At 40.4% G+C, this 17,426-nt stretch overlaps 1 protein-coding gene across 2 annotated transcripts in view; it reads left to right on the top strand.

Annotated features, from left to right (window-relative positions):
• Positions 1-17,426, top strand: part of MAP3K5 (mitogen-activated protein kinase kinase kinase 5) — a 278,572-nt gene that overhangs the window by 237,059 nt on the left and 24,087 nt on the right. For both annotated transcript variants that reach the window (XM_089676223.1, XM_089676222.1), the window contains 5 exons: positions 834-939; positions 4,609-4,766; positions 5,115-5,292; positions 8,586-8,606; positions 12,986-13,163. In XM_089676223.1, the coding sequence (XP_089532349.1) occupies positions 834-939; positions 4,609-4,766; positions 5,115-5,292; positions 8,586-8,606; positions 12,986-13,163 (641 nt within the window). The remainder of the gene's footprint in view (positions 1-833; positions 940-4,608; positions 4,767-5,114; positions 5,293-8,585; positions 8,607-12,985; positions 13,164-17,426) is intronic.

Here is a 17,426-nt window from a genome sequence, read left to right as displayed (position 1 = left end):
TAGCAAAGTGTCATTTCTTTAGTGTTGTCACATGAAAAGATATAATAAAATATTTACAAAAATGTGAGGGAGGTACTCACTTCTGTGAGATACTGTAAATTAGGGTAGAGTTGTTTTATTTATTGATCAGAATTCACTGGTGATCAGAAGCCAGTGGGGGATTAGTAGAACAGGCTGGCAGATACTGAGCAGATAGGAAGGTGAATTATACGCTGGCCATGCATGGATAAAATTCCTCTGTGTGTAGCCTTGTCTGTCCAACAGAAGTCGGTCGGTAGATAGACCAGCTTTTGTCGAAGGGTCCTGCTGGAAAACTGGCAGTCAATCAGCACAGGCAGTAATCAAAGCAAAAGATAACAAGTGAGTGGATTAGTAGCTTGTGTAGTGTATATTTAAATGTTATGGAGGATAAGATGGCATCATTTGAACATTGACTGTATGTGGGGCTGGATGGAGAGGTCAGAGTTCAGGATTACATGTAGCACCCTGGCATGAGGAGAGGGATTGTTAGTTGTGCTGCTAATCTTGATGGAAAAATGGGGCAAGGAACACACAGGGAGAATATGAGCTTAGTTTTAGAAATATTGAGTTTTAGGAAGTGGAGTGATATCCAAATGGCAGAGTGGGGAAAGTAGGAGTAATAATACTTTTGGATATTGTTCACAGAGAGTTTGGTACCCGAATTCCACAATAATGTCATCATAAGGTGGAGTGTATTTAATATTAGTTTAGTAGGTTATTCATATTATTCTTGTATTTACAGTCAAATGGGTTTTTAAAAGAAACTTTCCCCTTCTGTGAATGCTAATTAACGTGCATTTTTTTTATTCTAGGGGGATAATGTATTAATCAACACCTATAGTGGTGTTCTGAAAATCTCCGACTTTGGTACATCTAAGAGGCTGGCTGGAATCAACCCAAATACGGAGACATTCACTGGTAAGGCAGCCCATAAATTAATGATCTGATTCCCCCATTCACACATTTGAGGTGGATGAGGGAATCACTCCCACTGTGCTCTGACAGCAGGGAGACATCTCCACCCTCAGAATACAATGATTATTTCTGCTGGCTATAGCCAGCAGCACTGATTGATTGGGAAAGACCTGAGAGGTTGGTTGTACAGAAGTTGATCGGTAGATTGACTTTTGTACAGCTAGGGTGCCCATACATGGATTTGAAATTTGTCTGGTCCCTGGGGTTGATTTACTAAAGGAGACATGCCTGTTTACTTTTCATAGCTCAATGAATGAGGAGAAACTGAATGAAAATTTTTTTAACCATGTCATTTTTAAAAAAAGCATAGCCTCACCTTATTTACTAAGCTAAGTATAAATTCACTAAGTGAAAATTCACTTAGCATAGTGAATGAGGTAAAGCTGTGTTGACTTCCACTCATGCATGAGCAAAAATCCAGTTTTTAAAATTTTCCTAGCAAAGTCAATTTTCACTTGGCTTCCACTCATACTAAGCTAATTAAAATTCACTTTACAACATATACATGTTCTACTCCTTTAGTAAATTAGCTGCATTATTTATAGTGAAACAAATCTGTAGACCTAGGTGGTGCAAGCATAAAGGGCAGTTTCGATCTGCTTAGATGGGCAAATGCAGCGTGCTTTTGACATCAGTTTGAGACACTATGAGATCATTCAGGGTTTATTGCAATTGCAGATGACCTGCATTTTGCCTACTTCAAGCTGCTTTTGCATTCCCATAGACTTGTATATAGAGAACATCAACTCTGAAGCATGCAAAAGCCTGTCCCTATGGAAGCTCATCCACAACATTGTCTTATTACATAAGCAATACATCTTCTCTAATATTGCACATAACGTATAGGAAACTTTGTTCAATATATGCCACTCAATGACCAATTATACAGTCAGGTCAGTTACTAAACATAATTTTTTGTAGTTTATTCATAAGCATTCTAATGCATTATTTTCACAATGTCTGACACACAGCTTGAAAATTTTAAGAGAATTGGGGGCAATTTACTAACCAGTATGCGGTAAGATATTGCACAGCAATTCACTGAGCAGTATGCACAGCTGTACTGCACAGCATTTTTCTAAAAGAAATTCAAAAAGGCATTCACTAAAAAACACTACTAAACTACTGCATGAGTTATTTTATTAGATCATGCGGTATTTTAGTAGTCAAAACATGCAGTAATGTTTCAGTTGTCAGTGGGTTACCCGCTGACACCTGAATGTAAAAAAAAAAAGAGCTGCCGGTAATTATAAATTAATTTAAAAAAAAAATAGCATGGGATCCTCCCCAAAATCCATACCAGACCCTTATCCGAGCATGCAGCCCGGCAGGTCAGGAAAGGGGGAGGGCCTCAACCGTTCCAGACCACATGCCATCAACATGGGGGGGATTCTTTGGGGCAGGGGCCCCCCAAAACACTTTGTCTCCATGTTGATAGGGACAAGGGCTTCTTCCCCACAACCCTGGATGGTGGTTGTGGGGGTCTGTGTGTGTGGGGGGCTTATCTGAATCTGGAAGGTGGCCTCCATGTGAATGAGTATGGGGTACGTGGTACCACTACTCATTCACCAAAAAAATAAGAAAAAAAAAGTGTAGTGTAAAAAACACAGGAGGCAGTTTTCGATAAGTCCTTTATTAAAAAAAAATAAAATAAAAAAAAATGTCTCCTGATGTAGATCTATTTTCCATCACGATGCCCACCACCAACCCGAAAAAAGGAAAAAAAAAAAAAGGCTCCACTCATGATGAAGGCTCCCGCCGTCTGACAGTTCTGAAATAACTAAGGGGCGGGGCCATTCGGTGATGTCCCCGGGTGACCATGACCCCTTGTAACGTCATCGACCGGGGCATGCTGGCACCTTCATAGGGAGCCTTCGTTGAGAGTGGAGCCTTTTGGGTTTTTTTTCCCTTTAGTGGTGTAGTAGTAGTACCCCATATTCATTCACATAGGGATGCCCTGGGTCTGGGGGCGTCCTTGTAAAGGGGGCTTCCATATTCTGAAAAGCCCCCCACCCGTAGACCCCCACAACTCCGGTCAGGGTTGTTTGGAAAAGCCCCATGTCTCCATCAACATGGAGACAAGGTGCTTTGGGAGGGGGAAGCCCTCTTGCCCCAAAGCACCCCCCACCATGTTGAGAGTGTGTGGCCTAGTATGGTTCGGGGGGGCATTCGCTTGTCGTCGTCCCCCCTTCCTGACCTGCTGGGCTGCATGCTTGGATAAGGGCCTGGTATGGATTTTGGGGGGGGGGCCTATGCCCTTTTTTTCTTTTTTTTTCGCCTGGGACGTTTCCCTCAAAATCCATACTAGACCCAAAAGGCTTGGTATGGGGGATAATGGGGCCATGCCGTTTTTTGCTTAATTTTTTTTACATTCAGCTGTCAGCGGGGAACCCTGCTGATAACTGATGACTCGTAGGCTATTAAAGGCGCTGCGGCCCCTCACTCCTTAACAACCATGACAGTTACTGACAGCTACCAATACTTACCGTACGCCTCTACCAATAATTACTGCATTTATTTATTTGAATTTTTTTAAGGTCTATTTAGGCAATATTTACTGAGCATTTTTGCTATTTGCGATAAATACTGCATACTAGCAATACCGATTTGACATTTTCTGTGTTGCTTGCGATATGTGGTCACATGACCGACATGATGCATGGAATAACCTTTACTGAATTTTACCCTTCTTATTTGTGAGTGTTAAGATTATTAGAACTCCAGATTCAATGTCTATAGGGATTAGATGAAAAAAATTGTAAATTATTTCTATGAAAAAAAGGTTAATGCAAATGTATTGGTTAAACTGGATGTCTTTTTTTCAACCAGACCAACTATGTGCCTATGTAACAAGCAACATACAATACCTATTAATTTATGTTAGATATTGTATTAGTTGTCATTATAGATTAAATATTTAAGTTCACCAAAGAAATGTGCTGTCAAGAGCCAAGTATCACAATGTCATAACTGTAGCTGTTCATGATATAACTATTATAGCTGTTTTTGCAAATTGAATGTCCCATGTTTTTTCCTGTGCATGTGGAAATTCAGAAATCAAAATTTCCTTACTGGGTTCCAATGCAAGCCTCCAAGCACAGAAACAATGAGACTGAGTTACCGAAGAAGTTGATAATCATCAGTCAGTTGCAGCTGTGTTCACTTATAAAATAAAAATCATGTGCAGATAAAATAAATATGAATTTGTTTTTATTTGAATTGCAGTGGATCTTCACTCCATTTCTTGAGTGAAGATTCTCAAGCCCTTTAGAAATAATAGGGGTTATCTACTAAAACTGTAGATTGCAAAATCTGGTGCATATAAACCATCTTCCAGGTTTTATTGGCACAGCTTAATTGAACAAGCTGGAGTTAGAAGCTGATTGGCTACCATGCACAGCTGCACCAGATTCTGAGTGCACCAATTTTAGTAAATCTAACCCAGTGTGTCAAAGTGCTTCTGAATCTCCTTTCTGAGGACTGTTTATGTGTAGTTGCTTGGAATTGTTGTCCCCACATACTCTATATTCTTCATTAGTTTAGTTGTGTTTTTTTTTGTGATTGTGAATTGATTTTGTTGTGTTTGAGATGATGGAATGTTGCTTGTTTCAGGCACGCTTCAATATATGGCTCCAGAAATAATTGATAAAGGACCAAGAGGATATGGGAAGCCAGCCGACATATGGTCCCTAGGCTGCACTGTAATAGAGATGGCCACAGGAAAGCCTCCGTTTTATGAATTAGGAGAGCCACAGGCTGCCATGTTCAAAGTAAGGCAAATTTAGTTGGTGATTATATACGGACTAGGAAAACATTATTATCGTAATAATAATTATTAATCACTCCTTCTCTCTTGCTCTTGATTTTGTTGTTATCTGTCTCATATGCTTGTCTCATATGCTATTTAGTAGAAACATGGACTTTCAGATTTTATCCCCAGCACCACCATAAGGTGAAACATAGAATATTGATCAATTCATAACAAATGGCACATGATATAAACTATTGTTGTGTAACAATATTGATTCTATCACCCAAGCAAATATAAGCATCACCATACATGTGGTAAACGAACATTTTAACACAAAAATAATTTATTACCTTTTTTTTCTACACAGGTTGGCATGTTTAAAATCCACCCAGAAATACCTGAATCCATGTCAGCAGAGGCCAAGGCCTTTCTACTGCGCTGCTTTGAACCAGATCCCGTGAAACGTGCAACTGCTACTGACTTACTTATGGATGAGTTTTTGAAGGTTTCCATGAAAAAACGAAAATCCAATCTAAAACTGTCAGGTAAAAGTAGGGCATTCAAAATGTACACATTCTTGACAAACTATTCCGTGTGTTCATAGGAATCACACCAATCTGCGTAAATTTTTATGCAGCAGAGGTCTCTCTCAAAGGCTCAAAGTTATTTTAAAGCCAAAATTTATTTCTTTTTTTTTTGCTGGCTGTTCCCTTTGGAGAGCTTTCCCATTGCTACCTTTCTATCTGACACTTCGTTAAGGAGAGAGGAAGAGACCGCAAACAAAAGAAAAAAAGGAAAAAAAAAGAGATTCTAAGCCTTCTTTTTTTTATCCAATACTAAAAAAGTGTTTGCTGTACCTGAGCTTTAATATCTAAAGTAAGGTAAAACATTTCTACCACCTCTGACCACCCACTGAAAGCCTAAAAAGGCAGCCAAAAGAGGTTGTACACATGCTTTGGCCATGAAGCAAAACATCTAGTTTGAGAGACATCACTGCTGGTCAGACTCACCCATTAAAGTGAACTGGATTGAACCACAATAGCTTGCATTTGTAGCACATTAGTGACAAGAAAAATCATCATTTGGTCAAAAAAAAGGAAATAGGCATTCAGGAGGCTGCAATATTGCTTCCTGATTGCCTGGAAGCTTCTGTTTTACTGCCCTCTGAAAAGCGATCCATTGGTAGAGGATGGTAGAAACTGCTGGAGGTGTAAACCTAGCCTTAGGGAAGAGCAAGGTAGGGTGGATTTGGCTTTTAGGTTTGCTAGAAGGTTAAAAAGTGTTCCCTGGAAACAAAGGAACACTGACTGACCAGTTGTTAAAAGCTAAGTTTACCTTTAGTAACATACTATATGTTACACCCATATTTAGGGTGTAACATGTTACTATGCACCAATCCCCACACCTCCTGTTCCCTGCCCTTCCCCCCGTGACAACAGGTGGGGGTTCTTCTCCCTACACCCACTGTCACAATTTAAAAACAGAGTGGCTGAGCAATTTTTGAATGAGTGAACCACAAGTTCCATCTGCCACCCCAGCAGAGGGCTTGTAGTTCTAGTTCTCAGTGAACTGCGAGGGCTCTGGTCAGCACTCTCCTAGTTCATTGACACTTTCTACAGCATTCAAACAGCCCATACAGAGGTATGGGCAGAAGGCTGTAGGCAGACTTTGCACATATGATCTGCTGATTGTGGGTGCAATGCTCTGCAGGCTCCTGAGAAAAAAAGAATAAAAGCACATTTTGTTACCTGCAAAAATATGTGCATTTATTTATTTTATTTCAAAGGCGAACTTAGCCTTTAAAGCTGAACTCCAGAATACCAGCAAAATTTCACATTTGCAACTGTTCAGTATGCATATGACAAAGCTTGTTATTGCTAAAAGAAAAAGAGTCCAGTTAAGTAGATATATTCCTTTGAAAAAACTGTAATATCATCACTCATGCATTTTTTAAACAACACTGGACAGGCATGCAGGAGTTGGATCAGAGAGGCAGGCTTGTCACATCCTCAAAAAAACCCACATTTGCAAACTACAGTTCCCATGATTCCATGGGAATATGTTATGGGTATGGGCAGGATTATGGTGTGAAGTCGTGATGGGTCGAATAGTCCAAAAGTCTCTTGGCCTGTCCCTCAAAAAACATAATGGTCAGACCGGGAGTTTGATGCAAGGGTCCCGCCCACTACATCAAGTAGCAGCATGATGACTTCCTGCTTGCTATAACACAGAACTACTGAGAGGAAGGTACAAGACTGATGGTCAAGGGAATAGTAGGGATCCTGGCCTCTGCTCTTGTTAAAAGGAAATCAGGGTGGCACAGCATGACTGAGTACTGATTCAATGAAAGATTTAGAAGACGCAGAGTGCTTGTGTAAAAGAGCTAAAGAATTCAGTCTAAGGTGAGAAAGAACCTTTTATATTATTTAAGAATAGTCCTGTCCAGAGTTCAGCTTTAATTTTTTTCCAACATGCTGTGAATATCTACTTGCAATGAACACACTGAATACTGCAATCTCTTAAAAGTGCTTCTCATAACTTGAAAGGGTGTGAGTGTTTTTCTTGTGGTACCATTAATATTAATGGATACATTTGGAGGGATGTGCTTTGACCAAAACAGTTGGAAAATGCTGCTTAGGACATTTTGCAAAACGAAGACTTATGAAAATATTTAGTTGAACTCTTTACTTTTGAAGATATGCTAAAGAATTTACCTTGCAGTTTCTGTGTATTTTAGGTTTCTGCAAAAATGCAGCCAAAACCTAGAATTGAAATGAGCCCTTAGTTTGTTGTAAGGCTTTTTAAATTTATTGTTAAAGTACTTTTTGGTGAATCTTAATTTTCTAACAATTTACAGTAGACGACTCAGAACCCTGATCTGGCACCAAGTTGACTTAATTTTTTGAGTTTGTAATCATTTTATTCCTTATTCATACATCTTGTACAGCAGGGCTCGACAATTCCCGGGCATCAGGTCACCACGGCGCCCAGAAATCGCGTCCTGGCACCTGGGCTCCCACCAGCCCATCCACCGCTGCCATCAAGGCAGGGGCAACTCCACAGGCAGCCGCCCACTGAAATGCTCACCTTCTCTCCTTCATTGACCATGTATCACATGCTTACCTTGTGTGGGACTGATGGTTGGGCAGCCCATCAGCCTCCCCACTCTCCATTGGCCAGAGCTTCTACCCCCTTTTAACCCTCCCCTAATCGGGTGAGGAGCTGGGGATTGTGGCTTCTCTGGCTGATGGGAAGATGGCAAGGATGATGCATATAGGAGCTGACATTAAGCCCTGGCAGGCCCGAGAGCTGGCTGAACTCTACTCCCCAGGTGAGAGGAAACACCCCAGGCACCTGCCTTCCTGTGGTCCCTGCCTTCTCCCCTGCCAGGCCAACTCCCCCCCCCCCCATCAACTCCATGATCTCCTTTGCACCTTGTACACACTAAAGAGGAGGAAAATAGGCCTAGAGCTGCCTCCCAGCTCTGCTCCTTAGCTCTGGCTCCCCCCATCCCATTAAATTAGAGTCCCTGCATATTAACACCCCCCTTAGAGACCCCCATTAGAGTCCCTTCATATTAGCATCCCCTTTAGAGACCCCCCCAATATATCAGTCACCTTTTATAAGCAACCCCCTTTAGAGATCAACGGCTGGTCATCTCTGTCTCCGAAAATAAAGCCCTGCCAGTCAAAAAAAAAATGGCTCCTAACTTTTTTAGCTAGCTGACTCCTAGATTCAAAGCAAATTTGTCAAGCCCTGTTGTACAGAATGATTCTCCACATATGAAACATGTTATCTTGTCAAATACTGACTGCATTTTTCTTCATTTTCCACACAGCACTTTCCCCTGGAACAAGTGGTAAGACATTTATTTTGCTATCTATCTATCTATCTATCTATCTATCTATCTATCTATCTATCTATCTATCTATCTGTCTGTCTGTCTGTCTGTCTGTCTGTCTGTCTGTCTGTCTGTCTGTCCTCCACAACATAGGAGGAAGTGTTTTGTAGTTCAAGAAAGTGAGCTAGGTCCAGCTGTTTAGATTGCTTGAGATAAGACTGCAGTCAGACCAGCCCTGTATTTAAAAAAAAAATCCGCAGGTAATTTTTACACTTATAGAATAGATCTAACAAAACCTTTTCAGTTGTACATTTAACAGACCAAGAGGGAGCAAATGAGATAAGTCCATTATTATACATAATTATACACTTTAAGCTGATCTATTTCATGTATAACTAACAAAAAAATGGGAAAATACCCGTTTTAATTGTTCTTGAGCCCTTGATAGGTGGCTTGAATTTTGGCCAACTCTTGCTAAGTTGGCTGAAATTTGACCTGTGAGCACTACACAGATTTAAAATTCACAGTCACTGTTCAGCAACACCACTGCACTTAAGTAGCAACTGGTGCTGCAGCCGCCCGAATACAATAACCACAGCACCATGTGAATACAACAGTCGAGACTAATAATGTGGACTGGGGAATTGACTAAATTTCTTTTGTTCATTCTGCAGACTGAACAAGAAAAAATTGAGCTAAGTATGGTGGCCTTTAGGCTCAGTGCAATAAACCATAGTAACTAATCCTACACACAAGAGGCTTGATCTACTAAAGGCAACAGACTGTTCACTCTGTAGGGACTTCTGCTGAGTTCCATCATCCGGTCATGTGCAAGAAAAATGCAATTTTCCTTGCACATGAATCTTGGCAAATTGAAATTTTACCACATTTACTAAGCTCTGAACAGCCTATTTGCCTTTAGTAAATCAACCCCACAGTTTCAAGCAATATGATTATCTGCTACACTGCTTGATTAATTAAAGAGGGAAAAGATTGAGGCTTAAATAACCTGTGAACATTTTGCCCTTGCTGCGGTAACACCAGTCTCAATGTCTTTTAGCACTGATTTGGGAACACTAAAGTGAAATTTTTGCACTGCTGTAAACTTCAATCACAAAAACACATCAAGATTTATATTAAGTTAAAAAAAAACATAAAATTGTCCTGTGTGTTGGAAATTTGTTGTGACCACTTGTAATAAATAAATAGCACTAAAAACCTATCATATCCCAAACGGATATGCATCAAACTAAAATGCCATAAAATATTGTGAAAATGCAATTATTAACTAATATAATTAATAAAGAAGTCCAAAAAAAAAGTACTCTTGTGCTTTGATGACATCACTGGTTCCTGAAAAAGTCACATGCATGAATGACGAAACGTGCCAGGGTGGGGCCAGTGAGGTCAACACACTAATACCGGAAGTGAGCAAGCACCAGGCTGAAGAGTGCTGTTCACGATCTAAACCATTTCTTAAGGGGACAGACATGCTTTTTCACTGCAGTGCACCAGAATAGTGCATATATAAAAGTACATGTGTTTTTATTGTATTTATTAAAAGAAAGCATATGCAGAAAGTACTATGAACCCTGTGTATTTATTTTGGAGCTGAATCTGGTGGATCTTTATTTGGTGGATATTGGAGCTGCCACCTAAGTAAAGTGAAATAGTGTTTAATTACCATACGAGCTGGAAGAGAGGAAAAGGTAGATTCCAGGAAGAAACCAGAGGTTTTGAGACCCCTTAAAAGGGAAGGCACACAATAGATCTATAAAAGAGATTTTATGGGTCAAATATAGAGGTGAGCATGGTGTGAGTACAGGGGGTGAAGCATCTGATTGAATTTATATTTGAAGCACAAGAGCACTTTTTATCTGATGAACACTGGGGTTAGACTTTTTTATTTATAATTCACTCACCCATCGCTTTATGAGGTACACCTTTTGCCCTCAGAATTGCATTAATTATTTGTGTCATAGATTCAACAAGGTGTTGGAAACATTCCTTAGAGATTTTGGTCCAGATTGACAGGAGTTACTGTTACCTTTCTATCATCTCAAACCAGTCTGCCCATTTTCCTCTGACCTCTGACATCAACAAGGCATCTTCGTCCACACAACTGCCGCTCACTGGATATTTTCTCTTTTTTGGACCATTCTCTGTAAAACCTAGAGATGATTGTATGTGAAAATCCCAGTAGATCAGCAGTTTTTGAAATACCAGCCTGTCTGGCACCAACAACCATGTCATGTTTAAAGTCACTTAAATTCCCTTTCTTCCCCATTCTGATGCTCAGTTTGAACTTCAGCAAGTTGTCTTCACCATGTCTAGATGCCTAAGTTCATTTTGTTGCTGCCATGTGATTGGCTGATTAGCAATTTGTGTTACCAAGTAATTGAATAGGTGTACCTAATAAAGTGGCCGGTGAGTGTACAGTATTTATTAACTGCATTTTCACAATACTTTATGGTATTTTAATTTGTATATTTGTTTGGGATTTGCTAGGTTTTTGGTGGTATTTATTTATTACTGGTGGTCACAACAAATCCCTAGCACACAAGACAATTTTATGGTGTTTTTTAGTTTATATAAATCTTAATATGTTTGTCTTTGACGTTTATAGCAGTGCTGAACTTTATGGAATGACTAATTAGGGGATGTGGGAACACATGTCAGTGCTGGCAGGCTGCTGAAAAAGCCAAATTTGTATTAGTTGGGTCACATATAATTGTTGCACTAATTGGAAGCATTGTAGCATGAGAGTTATTTGAGAATTTAAAAATGAAAGGGTGCTTCACTTACTGTAACACATCTCTGCCAGAATGCAAGAAACAGGTGGCCCCTGTGGGCACTTGTTGTTTATGTCCTCATGACTAGTTCTGGTCAGGGCATCTTCCCTTCTGAATCTTGCAACACAGACAAATCGGAGTTAATTTACTAAAGTAGAAACTGTTCATTTAGCAAAGTGAATGTTCACTGAACTTAGTACATAAAGGGAACCAGTGTTCACTTTGAATACTCAACTGTGTGCAAGGGGAAGAAACAGGAAGAAAAAAACTGAATTTTTTTCTTGAACATGAATGGATGATTGAGGTGAATTTAGCTTCCCATTATTTAGTAAGCTCAGTAAACATTCACTTTGTAAGCAATCTCTACTTGTTTTGTTAATCAAACCCATTAACTTAAAGCTCCAGTTCCACCCATTTTGACATATTCCTGTGATCGCAGTGCCCATCCCCAGTACAGTCTGAAATGGAAATTTTTAAAAAAACGTATAAGCACCTTATTTAATGTATGTAGGCAGCACTTCCATTCCCGGCCGCCTAGGCGATGTGATCATTAGGCGATTCCTAAGGACTCCTGGGATATCGGCGTAATCTATCCCAGGAGTCTTCGGGAAGCCTAATAGCTGACATTTTGATTGACAGGTTGCCAAAAAATGGGGTGGGAACGTCCACTAATGTCACCATTGCTATGGCAACCTGTAATCAACAGCGCCACACAATGTCATTACTGCGCAGGTGCGAGATTGGGAGGTGCATGCTGGGTAGGTAGCTACACTGAATTTTGGAAATAAATAGAAGCAGGCTTTAGATGCCCACATTAGTGACGGCTGCTGCCTGCCAGGATCATGTAAGTAATTAATAACTACAGAGCATGAAGACACTTAGAACAATATCCAAATTATACAGTAGGAGTAATAAGAATCATGGGGGTGCTTTTATTAAAAAAAAATTGCTAAGGAGACCGGAGCTCCACTTTAATTCTACAGCTACATCAATTAATAATGCTTATATAAGCTTTTTAAATATTAGCACTGCCTCTGCGCAGCTGACTCTCTTGCCATCGCCTGTGTTAAATTACTTATGTTTTGTAATCATAGGAATAAAGAAAAAAAATTTACAAATAAACACCTGTTAAAAAAAAATATCAGCACAGCCATTGTAGCAGTGATCACATACTATTTATCCAGCACAATGACCAATTAGCTATTGGTCTCAAGTCTGGGAACATTTTGAGAGTAGGCTTTAAAACTGTAAGTCATTTTATTCATTATTTGTTATTTTCCACTGGAAAAAGGAAGGGACGCATAGTAGTTTTCAGTTTAATAAATGCATTAAAAGGCAAATGAAACTCATCAGAAGTGATGGGCTCCAGAACCCCACAGAGGAACAATAAGGCAGCTTCATCACATTTAATGCATTTCAATGCAATACCTGCTGTGCTACCTTACAAAAAAGAAGTGGATCTGTATCCTGAAGGCGATATATGTTATGTACGGCTATATAAATATAAGAGTAAAAATGGGAATTATATGATGTTTATTTGATGAGAGCATTGGTGTTAATACAAGCATATAATAATGCCTATATTTATTTCATATTCATTTATAGAATATCTGAGAAGTATATCATTGCCGGTCCCAGTAATGGTGGAAGATACAAGCAGTAGCAGTGAATATGGATCAGTTTCTCCAGACACTGACTTAAGATCAGAGCCTTTCTCTTTTAAATCAAGAACAAAGTCTTGTGTGGAAAAAGAGGGCAAGAGTCCAAGGAGTTTTTTCCTTGGGTAAATATTGAGTTTGTGTGTTATTGCATGTATTTTATCATCTCTAGAATGTTTATTTTTACTGTCCCATCACTGCACAGTAACATACTGTACATTTGGCACGTATCTATATTTAACTGAAAATAAACAGGAAGTATGAGGGATAAAGATTTGTCTGATAAGAATGTCCTTTCTAGATACACTATATTGCCAAAAGTACTGGGACACTCCTCCAAATCATTGGATTCAGGTGTTCCAATCACCTCCATGGCCACAGGTGTATAAAAGCACCTAGGCATGCAGACTGCTTCTACAAACATTTGTGAAAGGATGGGTTGCTCTCAGGAGCTCATTGAATTCAAGCGTGGTACTGTGATAGGTTGCCACCTGTGCAATAAGTCCATCCGTGAAGGTTCCTTGCTACTAAATATTCCACGGTCAACAGTTAGTGGTATTATGACAAAGTGGAAGCAACTGGGAACAACAGCAATTCATCCACGAAGTTATAGGCCATGTAAAATGACAGAGCAGGGTCAGTGCATGCTGAAGCGCACAGTGCGCAGAAGTCGCCAAATGACTGCAGAGTCAATAGCTAAAGACCTCCAAACTTCAGATCGGCACAACAACAGTGAGCTTCATGGAATGGGTTTCCATGGCTGAGCAGCTGCATCCAAGCCTTACATCACCAAGTGCAATGCAAGGTGTGGGGTTGTTTTTCAGAGGGTTGGACTTGGCCCCTTAGTTCCAGTGAAGGAAACTTTTAAGGCGTCAGCATACCAAGAAATTTTGGACAATTTCATGGGAACAGTTTGGGGATGGCCCCTTTTTGTCCCAACATAATTGCGCACCAGTGCACAAAGCAAAGTCTACTCTAGGAGGTCTCTCCCCTGAGCAGTCTGTATAGATGAGGGATTGTGTGGGAGGCAGATTTTTGAGCCCAGGAATCTCTGGAGAAATCCAGAACATTTGTGTTGCCAACTCCAGGGCCAAATGCTGTGACCAAATGATACTGCGCTGCAAGCTTTAAGGAAGGTCAAGGTCTTTGTTAGGAAATCTTTAGAAATTTTATAGCACTTAGTAGTGAAGCCATCTTGGCCATGACATTTATTTGTGGATAGAGTAAATGTAAGAGATCTTCAGAAGTGAATGAAGAATCTGCTGTATACAGCAGATAGTGTGGGTAGAACTGCGGGCTGTGTGTAGTGGTAATTTTCTGTTTGGGCATGTCCAAGGGGAGGTCAGAGTATTTTGTTTTAATATTATAAAGAGTGGTGTAGAAGGATTTTAATGCCCTGAATATCTCACTGGGTTTGTGTATATGGGTTTGTGTATATATTTTTCTAGGTAAGGATAGAAGGAGTGTACAGTGGTCATGGATTGTGTGTATGTTACAAATGAGGAGGCAACCACATTTGTCACCAAATTGTTGAGTATGATGCATTCTGTCTCAAGTCACCATGACGCCACAGTCAATATGCTGGTGAGGTGACATTGGGATCTATTTGATTAGCTTCAGGATAGTGATTGAACAAACTGTGGATTAATGGCTGAGTTTGAGGGTCAAGGTCTTTTTTATATAATTACACTATTTGGTTCAATGTCAACCTTTTTAGATGAGCTCTGTTAGAGATAAATACTCAGAGAAAAACTCATTTTAAAGTTTCCCATTGGACAGGAGGAGGGGATTCGGTGGTTAGTGTGAGTTGCAGTAAAATGAGTGATGGTTTGGGGGACACCTTAGAAATAATTATGTTCACTGAGAAGGTTGTGGTTGAGACATTAGGGGTAAAGTCTGTGAGGTCACTCAGGGATGTTCAGATGTACCAAAAGAGGGTCATGGTCAAATCAGAAGATAGGGCCACTGGGGTTTTGCCTATGAAGTCTTGAGAGGTGAAGATTAAATCTATTCTGCTATACGTGTTATGTGTGAGAGGATAGAAGCTATACTCTTTGTCCTGTAGGTGGGAAAGTCTCCATACATCACAGAGGCATAAGGTGGAAAGTGTACATCTGGTTTAGGTCTGGATGAGAAAAAAGGAAAGAAGTCCTTCCTGGGATCAGGATGGCAAAATCTCACAGCTATGTTAGAGTTCTGACTCCAAATGATAATTGACCCTAGCTGGGAAATATACAGTAGAAATTGTGTGGGTAGTGTGCTAAAGTGATTTTGACAAATAAGAATCTGCCATATCCATTGCTAGTGAATTCAACGTTGCTTAAGAAAGGCAAATAAAACTTCACTAGATTTGGATTCGAGGTTGAGGATGTCTTTTACTAAAGCATTATATCTGCTTTGTTTTTATGTAGACTGTGGAGAATGTTTGATTATTTCTAAGCTGTATTCAAGCCATAATCACTGAGGGAATGCCATTTCTAGGTCTAGAATTTGGTGATGGGAAGGGTGAGACTGGAGAGTTCACTATTGCCTGGTATGGAAACTAGGTGACTACGTATGAGAATGTCTAACCTTCAGGAACCAAAATTCTAGAACTAAGGAAGGGCTATTGGAGGTATGAAAGCCTAGGTAGCCCAGTAGTGCATATGAGCTCTAGGTTCCAACCCTAGGCAACCTGAATAGGCCAAGGTAATATAGGCTTCTAACCTAAGAACAAAACAGTGAGAGTACCACAGCCTTGCTCTCTATCCAGGCATCATCGATTGCACAAGAGCCAGGCAAATAGTAATGTGGCATTATGCAGAACAGTGGAACAATGCAATTGCAACTGGTAAGGCTTAATGTACACAAGCAGCTCCTAAACTCGAGTTTAGGAGCTTTTGGCATTTTTTTGGCAAAGCTCCTAAACTCAACTCCATAAAAAGCTATGTGTCCATGTACAGTTACAAGAAAAAGTATGTGAACCCCTTGGGATTACGTGGAGTTTTGCATGAATTGGGCATAAAATGTGCTCTGAACGTCATCTAAGTCACAACAATAGAAGAACACAGTCTGCTGAACATAATACTAAACAAACATTAGATGTTGCCATGGTTTCATTGCACATAACATGTAAACATTCACAGTGCCGGGAGGAAAAAGTATGTGAACCTTTGGACTTAATAACTGGTTGACCCCCCTTTGGCAGCAATAACCTCAACCAAACATTTCCTGTAGTTGCAGATCAGACCTGCACAACGATCTGGAGTCATTTTGGACCACTCCTCTTCACAAAACTGTTTCAGTGTAGCAATATTCTTGGGATGTCTGGTGTGAATCGCTCTCTTAAGGTCATGCCACAGCATTTCAATCGGGTTGAGGTCAGGACTCTGACTGGGCCACTCCAGAAGGCGTATTCTGTGCTGTTGCAGCCATTGTTTTGTTGAATGACTTGTATGCTTTGGGTCATTGTCCTGTTGCATCACCCATCCTCTGCGGAGCTTCAGTTGGCAGACAGATGGTCGTACGTTTTCCTGCAAAATGTCTTGATAAACTCTGGAATTCATGTTCCCATCAATGACAACAATCCGTCCAGGCCCTGAGGCAGCAAAGCAGCCCCAAACCATGATGCTCCCTCCGCCATGTTTCACAGTGGGGATGAGGTTTTGATGTTGGTGTGCTGGGCCTTTTTTTCTCCACACATAGTGTTGTGTGTTCTTCCCAAACAACTCAATCTTGGTTTCATCTGTCCACAGTATATTTTGCCAGTAGTGCTGTGGAACATCCAGGTGCTCTTTTGCAAACTTCAAACGTGCTGCAGTCTTCTTTTTGGACAGCAATGGCTTCCTCCGTGGTGTCCTCCCATGTACTCCATTCTTGTTTAATGTTTTCCTTATTGTAGATGTGTCAGCAAAAATGTTAGCATGTGCCAGAGATTTCTGTAGGTCTTTAGCTGACACTCTGGGATTCTTCTTTACCTCATGCAGCATTCTGCGCTGTGCTCTTGCAGTCATTTTTACAGGACGACCACACCTAGGGAGAGTAGCAACAGTGCTAAACTTTCTCCATTTGTAGACAGTCTGTCTTACCGTGGACACATGAACATCAAGACTCAAGGAGATACTTTTGTAACCCTTTCCAGCTTCATGCAAGTCAACAATTCTTGATGGTAGGTCTTCTGAGAGCTCTTTTCTGCGAGGCATGGTTCACATCAGACAGTGCTTCTTGAAACCAGTAAACCCAAAACAGGTGTGTGTTTTTTAAGGGCAGGACAGCTGTCAGCAACACATCCAATATCATCACACTGATTGGAGTCAAGGTTGGCTCACTCCTGGCTCCAATTAGCTCTGGGAGAAGTCATTAAGCTAGGGCCTCACATACTTTTTCCTCCCTGCACTGTGAATGTTTAC

Source organism: Staurois parvus, unplaced genomic scaffold, assembly GCF_062004578.1.
Source record: "Staurois parvus isolate SC_StPar_1 unplaced genomic scaffold, SC_StPar_1.0 ptg000165l, whole genome shotgun sequence".
NCBI lineage: Eukaryota > Metazoa > Chordata > Amphibia > Anura > Ranidae > Staurois > Staurois parvus.
Note: the sequence above shows the minus strand (reverse complement) of the source record. Positions and strands in the feature narration are given on the sequence as shown.